Source organism: Syngnathus floridae, chromosome 12, assembly GCF_059516105.1.
Source record: "Syngnathus floridae isolate MCC-2025c chromosome 12, RoL_Sflo_1.0, whole genome shotgun sequence".
In the NCBI taxonomy this organism is placed as follows: Eukaryota; Metazoa; Chordata; class Actinopteri; order Syngnathiformes; family Syngnathidae; genus Syngnathus; species Syngnathus floridae.
In genome coordinates, this window is record NC_142424.1 from 1,772,887 (window position 1) to 1,781,388 (window position 8,502).

The 8,502-nt window shown below is 49.1% G+C and overlaps 2 protein-coding genes across 8 annotated transcripts; one reads left to right on the plus strand and one right to left on the minus strand.

Annotated features, from left to right (window-relative positions):
* The first annotated feature begins 128 nt into the window (after positions 1-128).
* hexb (hexosaminidase B (beta polypeptide)) lies at positions 129-8,248 on the plus strand. 4 transcript variants are annotated; one of them, XR_015861775.1, is made up of 18 exons: positions 130-475; positions 791-936; positions 1,068-1,133; positions 1,354-1,400; positions 1,486-1,596; positions 1,676-1,777; positions 1,955-2,087; positions 2,223-2,403; positions 2,482-2,568; positions 2,633-2,705; positions 3,228-3,408; positions 3,580-3,670; positions 3,742-3,846; positions 3,935-4,042; positions 4,184-4,429; positions 4,497-6,780; positions 7,180-7,286; positions 7,422-8,248. XR_015861775.1 is itself a non-coding variant. In XM_088392247.1 (14 exons), exons 1-14 carry the CDS (start codon positions 213-215, stop codon positions 3,996-3,998), a joined length of 1,647 nt encoding a protein of 548 aa, XP_088248373.1. In that variant the 5' UTR covers positions 129-212; the 3' UTR covers positions 3,999-4,147. The 4 variants fall into 4 exon arrangements, 2 of the variants coding, with proteins under 2 accessions (XP_088248373.1, XP_088248372.1); XR_015861776.1 differs by having other exon boundaries at positions 7,444-8,248; XM_088392247.1 differs by lacking the exons at positions 3,228-3,408; positions 4,184-4,429; positions 4,497-6,780; positions 7,180-7,286; positions 7,422-8,248 and adding an exon at positions 2,859-3,036 and having other exon boundaries at positions 129-475; positions 3,935-4,147.
* gfm2 (GTP dependent ribosome recycling factor mitochondrial 2) lies at positions 4,144-8,292 on the minus strand. 4 transcript variants are annotated; one of them, XM_088392219.1, is made up of 20 exons: positions 8,069-8,292; positions 7,915-7,996; positions 7,802-7,847; positions 7,601-7,698; positions 7,406-7,531; positions 7,195-7,283; positions 7,034-7,122; positions 6,902-6,962; positions 6,587-6,769; positions 6,404-6,484; positions 6,158-6,306; positions 5,934-6,074; positions 5,766-5,865; positions 5,531-5,693; positions 5,383-5,459; positions 5,183-5,321; positions 4,922-5,107; positions 4,733-4,848; positions 4,482-4,664; positions 4,144-4,401 (listed from the first exon to the last, which is right to left on the minus strand). In XM_088392219.1, exons 1-20 carry the CDS (start codon positions 8,075-8,077, stop codon positions 4,273-4,275), a joined length of 2,247 nt encoding a protein of 748 aa, XP_088248345.1. In that variant the 5' UTR covers positions 8,078-8,292; the 3' UTR covers positions 4,144-4,272. The 4 variants fall into 4 exon arrangements, with proteins under 4 accessions (XP_088248345.1, XP_088248343.1, XP_088248344.1 ...); XM_088392217.1 differs by having other exon boundaries at positions 5,531-5,865; XM_088392218.1 differs by having other exon boundaries at positions 7,406-7,698.
* Between the last annotated feature and the right edge of the window lie 210 nt (positions 8,293-8,502).

Below are 8,502 nucleotides of genomic sequence, written 5' to 3' on the forward strand. Positions count from 1 at the left end.
TAGTCACTGACGCAGCAGATATTGAATTTCAAAATTTAATATAACGGAGTGGGAAAAAAAAGAGTGAGCGTTCTCTTTAAACACAACATCCTCTTTTGCCAGGTTACTTCCGCATATGTCACGTTGGCCCCGCCCATTAGACGTCATCCCCGGATGCTGTTTTGCTTTCGAAGTGTCAGTATCTTCTAACTCGCTGTCACTCTCGTCACAGCATGTTTTCTTCTATCATCGTCAATGTTTGCCTCCTGCTGGGGGTCTCGTCCTCCTGCTGGGGGAACCGGCAGGAAACCTGGGTCGACGAGGAGCTCGCCCGGGACACACAGCCTTCCAAATGGGGGTCCTTGTGGCCGCTACCCCAGCGAGTGGACATCTTTGACGTGTCGTTCAAGTTAGCAGCCGCCAGCTTTCAAATCTTCGACGGTAATACGTCGTCGGCAGGGCCGAGCTGTAACCTCCTGCAGAACGCCTACAGAAGGTATTGTTAATAATAATGGAGGGGGGAAAAAGCATTATTTTATGGTATGTGGTGGAAAGTAACGTAAGTAATTACGTATACATAGTTGTAAAAGGAAACGATATCTGAAAGAGTACGCTACAAGTCAAAAGTCTGGAAGAAAGAAAACTAAAATCAATATTATAGTTTAAAGCGGTTTTAAAGCACATTCACAATTGCAATGCGAATACACACAAACAAAATCCCAGATCTAGCCAAAAGGGGGAACAAAGCTAAAAAACAACAACAATCAGACAAATGTACTAATTTACATCAATTTTGTGTGTTTATTTTTAGGTACTACAAGTACATGTTTGGTGGAGCTAAAACCAAACGGCCACACACACAAGACGCCTTTCCTGAACTGATGGGTCTGCAGGTGTTGATCACAGACCCAAACCCGGAGTGTGACCAGTACCCCAGTGTTTCGTCCGATGAGTCGTGTAAATTCATCAATCATTGACTTCCAATCTCTTTAAAGTCGCTTAAAGGCAATTATTGCCTAGATTCTGAGCCATAAACAAGTCACATGACGATGCCAGTAAAAAAAAAAAAAACATGTTTGTGTCTTCAGATGAACTGTTGGTGGACCAGCCCATTGCAATCCTGAAGGCACCAAAAGTCTGGGGCGCCTTGCACGGTACGCTTGTTTTTATTTTGAATTATTCCTCACTCAGAATCAGATTTTTAAAAACTTGCTTAATCTTGATATTTTATCACTCACAAAGAGGAATAAGGAGGCTGGAATTGTGTAACGAAAGCAACAATTGTGTAATAACGGTTGACATAGTTAAAAAAAAAATGGAAATAACTGTTACACTCATATTTGTTTGGTCAGGACGTCTTTTGTTTGTTTTCAGGTCTGGAAACTTTCAGCCAGTTGGTTTACGAAGATGAATTTGGGGCTGTAAGTGGACTTAAATTGATATTCACAATCAGTGTATACTTCATAATTATTCTTTGCATCATTCAGTTTTGGGTTTGTCTTCCAGAAAAGTGTTAATTGGACCCAAATCAGTGACTTCCCCCGATTTGCTCACCGCGGCATCTTATTGGACACCTCGCGACACTTCCTACCTGTCAAAGTCATTCTAACCAATCTGGTATGTTGAAGAAAAATCCAAACTGTTAGCTTTTTATTCCCTCAGTGTTTTCCTGTCATTTCTATTTCCATGACACCAGGAAACAATGGCAATGAACAAGTTTAACGTCTTCCACTGGCACATCGTAGACGATCAATCCTTTCCGTACATGAGCCGAACATTCCCGGACCTCAGCCAGAAGGTCAGCAGTGAACTTTATGGTCAACTAGCTAGCCTTGTTTAACTTAGCTAGCAAGGTTTAAGCTAGTTTTCCTAATAAATTAATTTCTGCTTGCATTTTGCTGCCCTTGTTGTGTAGCTAGCCTTATTAGATTAGCCACTTAGCTTAGCCAATGTCTTTTCACGACCTCGCCGACAGGGGGCATACCACCCGTACACTCACGTGTACACCCCATCCGACGTGAAGATGATCGTGGAATTCGCTCGCCTGCGAGGCATCCGCGTCATCCCGGAATTCGACACTCCGGGCCACACGCAGTCTTGGGGCAAAGGTCAGTGTCCCGTGTTAGCCTCAGCATTGAGCTGCCAGAACTCGTGACCCGAGAGCACTTCTGTTGCGAATTGACGCGATATCAACCAAATTGGTTTATTGATCTCATTCGAGACTTGATTCAATCAATCCCTAGGACAGGCAGATCTTCTGACACCGTGCTTTGCCGGCGCCGAACCGTCTGGTACCTTTGGCCCGGTCAACCCCATCCGCAACACCAGCTACGACTTCATGAGCCGCCTCTTCCAGGAGGTCGCCGCCGTCTTCCCGGACAACTACGTTCACCTGGGAGGTGACGAGGTGGACTTCACCTGCTGGTCTGCCTCGCGCTCCAACACATAAGCAAACGTCTCCACGTCAACACACTCAACTGGACATCTTCTCCCCCTTTGCAGGAAGTCCAACCCTGACATCCAGAAGTTCATGGAGGAGCAAGGCTTCGGGAAAAACTACAGCAAGCTGGAGTCCTTCTATATTCAACGGTGGGAACGGAAAATTCATCAGCAGGCTGAATCTTTGGCAATCAATATCTCTGATTGGATGTAGACTTTTGGACATCGTGACCTCCACCAAGAAGGGCTACATCATCTGGCAGGAGGTCTTTGACAATGGTGTGAAGGTAAATGCACATGTTTGCCACCGCCACTCTCATTTAAGGGTGAAGTAGTCAATCGCACATCCACGCACGAATCAAAATCGATATCATCCAGCGAGCGACGAAAGGCGAGTGTCGCGAGCCGCAAGCGGCGCCACTAAACTCGGCGCGTTGCAGCTCAAGCCGGATACCGTAGTCCACGTGTGGATGGGCGGCGCCAACTCCGCCAACGAATTGCGCAATGTGACGGCGGCCGGATTCACCGCCATCCTGTCGGCGCCCTGGTACCTAAATTACATTAGCTACGCCCAGGACTGGGTCCAGTACTACAAGGTGGAACCGCTCGGCTTCAACGGTCAGTCCGAGGACATGGTGGTCATTGTCGGGCTTACGCTTAATGTGCAGGCGTGACAGCAATGTTAAGAGTAATCCTTAGATCATCGCTAAACCTAAATTTTTTGTATTTGCGGCCGTAAAGAGCCCCGTGGCCGCACTTTGGGCACCCCTGCTTTGTGACACGCTCGCCTTGTCTTGTGTGTTGTGTAGCTGAAGGCCGACACACTCATCCACGTGTGGAAAGGCAGCGAGCAGCAATATCAGAATGAGATGGCCAACGTCACGGCGGCGGGTTACCGGACCCTACTGTCCACCCCGTGGTACCTGAACCGCATCTCCTACGGCCAGGACTGGCACGGCCATTACAAGGCCGACCCGCAGGACTTTCAGGGTTTGTGTCCCCTAAAATAGTGCGCGATGGAAAAAGTCCCAAAACTTTTAACTCTCACCAGTTTTTATCGAAGCTCCTGTACAAATAAGTGTAAGCCTGTTGAATGACCCTTTCCTTAAAAAAACTTTAGCGTATTTAAATCCTCACTCTGGTCTATTTTTCCCAAAATAGGAACCGAGGCGCAGAAGAAGCTGGTGATGGGCGGAGAAGCCTGCATGTGGGGGGAGTACGTGGACGCCACCAACCTCACGCCGCGACTCTGGTACGACCTTTCCATGCAGAAAATAATTCGAACGTTACGGGAAAGTATTTTTCACGCTTTTGCTTGGACAGGCCTCGCGCCAGCGCCGTGGCCGAGCGTCTGTGGAGCGCCAAGGACGTGACGGACGTCAACGACGCCTACGCCAGACTGTCCTCGCACCGCTGCCGCCTGGTCGAGTGAGTACCCACGCTTGCCTTTTTTTCCTCGTTAGAAGAAAACGGCGCAGCGGGTGAACGAAAGATTTTTGTCCCGTGTCGGCGGCAGGCGCGGGATCGCCGCCGAGCCGTTGTTCTCCAGCTACTGCCCCCACGAGTTCAAGGGAATCTGAGGAGGAAGAACATGAGGAATCAAGTGTGCCAGCGCAGATAGAAGGCACCTTTTTTTTTTTTTTTTTACGCACGCACACATACACGCTCTGATCAATGCACTCTTTTATCTTTGTAAGACTGACTGTGAATAGAAATGCTGATAAATTGAGCTGGCGTACACTTTTTTATTATTATCATTGTTCAGGCAGCCTCTGAGCTCGGAGGCTTGAATCCCGCCAAAGTCAGCAGAGTCCAGAGTGGTAGAGAGTTCTTTCAGTCCAAATCAACATCCAGTCACGCCAAGCCGGCCATTCGCTTCAGCAGCGCGTTCTGCTCCTGCGCGCTCATGGCCTCGTAGGTGTCCAGCTCCAAGGAGAAGGTGGCCTTCCCCGAGGTCAGCGTTCGCAGGGCCGTGGAATAGCCCTTTGCCGTTGGAGAAAGCACAAATTCAGTGAGCTTGTCAATAAGTGCCGCTGACAAAAATACAGCATCTCGGGACTAACCCTGGTTTCCGCCAGGGGGACGCTGGCCAGCAGCACCTTGTCCTCGTGGCGACTCCGGATGTCTCGGATCGTGCCTCTCCTCTGAGCCAGGTCGCCCAACACGGTCCCCAAGTGCTCCTCCTCCACCGTCACCTCCATAGACATGACGGGCTCTAGAATCTGCCCCCCGGCCAGCCTCAGAGCCTGGGCACGGACGAAGGAGCTTTGGAGCAAAGATGCCCTTTCAAAAGGCAGCGTGTCATCTCACCAACCTTCAGCATGCAACGGGACACGCAGGCGGAAACCATGGCCGGAGACGTTCCAGCTTCCACGTTGACGCGTTGGATCAGTGTAGACACGCGTTGGAGAGGAGAGCCCACCAGTGGACCTGGACGGCAATTATAAGAAATTGTCCAAAGTGTAGCGCCAACTAATGGCGAGGAGGACTTTAAACTGCTCACCTTGGAGGTACGAGCTTTGCACTCCATTCTCCACTGCCTCCCTCATGTCTTGTGACAAGGTCCCAGCGGCTTCTTCCGGGAACGCCACTTGACACGACCCGGCAGCGCCGAGGTCCTCGCCGGGTCGGACGGCCAGCTCCACCGTCACCACGTGTCTCCTATCGCCCACCGTGCGGTCCAGAGTGTCTGTCGCAATCAAACAACCATGCTGTGGCAGATCCTTCAAGCAGCTAAGTAATTGTTGTCAAAGTGAAACTATACCTGTGGCTGAAGCCGGACGGAGGATGGTCTCTCGGTAGGCCACCTGCAAAGGGCCCAGGTGGGTCTCGATGCCGTACTCCCTTCGTATCCGATCGTGGATGATCTCGATGTGCAGTTCTCCCATCCCGCACAAAATCGTCTGCAAAGTTGAGGTGTCATTTTTCTCGCGTGAAGAAGCGCCACCGTGGGATGGGGGTCACCTGTCCAGAATCCGGGTCGATCCGAACTTTGAGACTGGGATCTTCTCTCTGGAGGTTGTTCAGCGCATTCTCAAGATCTGGGTGGAAAAAAAAATCATTGTGGTGAATAGCAAGTGAGGCTGGGGAGAAGCCTCACCTGCAAACTCACCAGCTTGTTTGGCCATGGTGGGCGGCTCGATGGTGCAGAAGAAGACCGGGTCGGGGACCTCCACCCCGGATAGAACCACGCCTGTCCGGCCTTCGGTTTGTGCTCGGCGGGCGGCGTCTGCTGCCGACGCTTTGGAGGAGACGATGGTGTCGCCGGTCACTGTCTGAGAGAGAGGACACACTTGCGGTCTATCAAAGGAAGGACATTCAGAAGAGGAGGCGGTGTCCAAGTTCACCTGCTTGAGTCCGACGGTCAGGGCGATGTTTCCCGCCGTCATGGAGGAGATTTCCACGTGTTGGTCGGCAAAAGGCACCAGTAGTCTGCTCATCCTCTCGCTGACGACAAAGTGGGAATCTTAAGTATCTATTCCGACACTACGTTGACAGCTTCACTCCATACTTACGTGCCGTTCCTGTTGATGTTGTGCACCGCCGTCTGCGCTCGCAGCGTTCCCGAGTAGATCCGAAGGAAGACCAGAGGGCCGCGCTGCTTGTCGTGGAGGACCTTGAAGGCCAAAGCGCACAAGTCGTCTTTGTACCAGCGCCTGTTAGAGCCCCAGAGAGGAAGCAAGTCAAAAGTCTGAACCTTCAAATTGCAACCAAGTTGGAGGACGCGGTTTTCACGCACACCAGGTCGCGAGGTCTTTCTTCGGGCGACGGAAGGAAGGCTGTGATAGCATCCAGAAGCGGCTGAACGCCTTTGTTGCGCAAAGAGCTTCCGCACAGCACCGGAACGCCTTTACGGGTCAGAGTGACCCGCCGCACTGCCTCTTGGAGCTGAGGGTGAAACCTTGCTTAGCAGGCCCGCCATCATAGAACATTTGGAAAATCCTGGTTCTTGGTTTGATGTGGCCGTTTTAAGCAAACAACTCACTTTTATGTACGGAACGGCGTCAAAATTGTCCCCGAAGTCGGTCAGCAACAGTTCCGCAAAGTCGTCGTCCAGATCCACAACCTGTCATTGAAAATGTAACAGCAACAATACGCTTTGATTTGATTTTGCAAAGGACCCAGGCTAGACTTAGCTCCTCCCCAAAATCCAAAATTTGTTCTCCACCTGCTCAATCAACGCAGCTCTGGCCCGGCGGACTTCCAGCAGGAGCTCCGCCTCCTCTTCCTGGGACGCACTAAAGGGCCTGGTGTCAAAAACACGCCCGTCGTCCGTTGGCTTCCACGTCAGCCTCTGATTGGTCAACAAGTCCACCACGCCGGAGAAGTTCCTCCCACTGCCGACGGGAAGCTTCAAAGCGGGTAAATATTTATTATAAAGTGTTTTTCTAATTAAAATAGATACATACATGGTTAAGATTTTTTGGGCACATTTTGAATTTCTTTTTAAAATAATTCTGAAATGTTTTCCTGTAAATGTTACCTGGAGCAGGATGGGATTGGCTTTCAACTTCTGCCTGATGCTTTCCAAACAGAAACTGAGACTAAGGAAGAAATGTTTTCCTTTATATAAACATTTGAATACATTACAATTAGTCAATCTTAGTGCCCTCACTTGGCTGCAGGCTTGTCCATCTTGTTCAGGAAGCAAACACACGGGATGTGATGCTTCTCCGCCTGCCTCCACACAGTCACCGTCTGAGCCTAATGGATCCACATGAACACATTCAAACTGTTTTCTTGGGGAAAAAAAACTTTAAGCAGGAACGTGAAAACCTCGACGCCCGCAGAAGCATCAAACACAGCGACGGCCCCGTCCAGAACTCGAAGAGCCCGCTCCACCTCCAGAGTGAAGTCTACGTGACCTGGTATGGTGTCACACAGAAATTTGAATATATTTTATTTTTCTTAACATCTATAAAAACAAATCGAGATGAATGACAGTAAGAATATATCTCGAAAACGACAATTGAGTCATTATGCGTACCCGGGGTGTCGATCAGGTTGATCCTATGACCTTTCCAGTCAAAGGTCACCGCCGCTGACTGGATGGTGATACCGCGCTCCCGTTCTTGAGCCATGAAGTCCGTCACAGTGTCCCCGTCGTCCACATCTGGAAGGATGAAAGCAACTCGATGCCATCTGTCATCTTTGTTTGCACCTCCCCATCCTACCAACTCACCTCCCAGCGCTCTGGTGTAGCCCGAGTAGTAAAGCATCCTCTCCGTGGTCGTCGTCTTTCCCGCGTCGATGTGGGCCATGATGCCGATGTTGCGGATCCTAGTAAACATTTAACAGGTAAAAAAAACAGGATGACACTCCTCAATACTCAGTGTAAAAATAAACCCCTTCATGAAACTAAAAGTAAAACTACTCCACTTACTTGGATACATCCGGGCTGACAACAGACCTCAGTGATTTCACATCATCTGTAAAAGTGCGGTCATTATACATATAAAACAACTATAATTTTTCTAAATTTGTTAAATGACTTACCACCAGGAAGAAAGCTGTATCTCCTCTTTGGCAACCTGCTCGGTCTCCATGTGCAGCACCGCAGTACCATAAAATACTTTCCCTGCAAAGGACAGTGAACGTTTCACAACACGAGCAGGTGTAATCGGTAATGACCGCCCGGTCCCCATCTTACCCAAATCATCCTTTAAATGTCCAATGACACCCGCATATTAAGATCCGTTTGACCTCCTCGTCACTCTTTACGAGGGAGATTACTTAAGGCTGGGTCAAGATAACTTTTCCATTGGGAAAAAAGATATTTTTAACAATGTGTTCTGGACAAAAATAGCAAATACTCTGTTTACACTGAACACACCATTCCAAGCTGTCATAAGACACATTTCTATTGGGTTCGTCTCCGAAATACGTTCCCCTCGGAACGTTTAACGCCTAGTGTTCGCAAATAAAAGCAACTCTGAGAAAAGTGTTTTTTTTAGTTTTTTTTTAAATTGTTTACACTTTTTTTGTATTTATTATGCTACAAATAGTAACGTATATTTATCAAATCAGTACATTTTAATGGATAGATTTACCCTGGCACGGTAGTGACGCCCACGTTGACCAGCC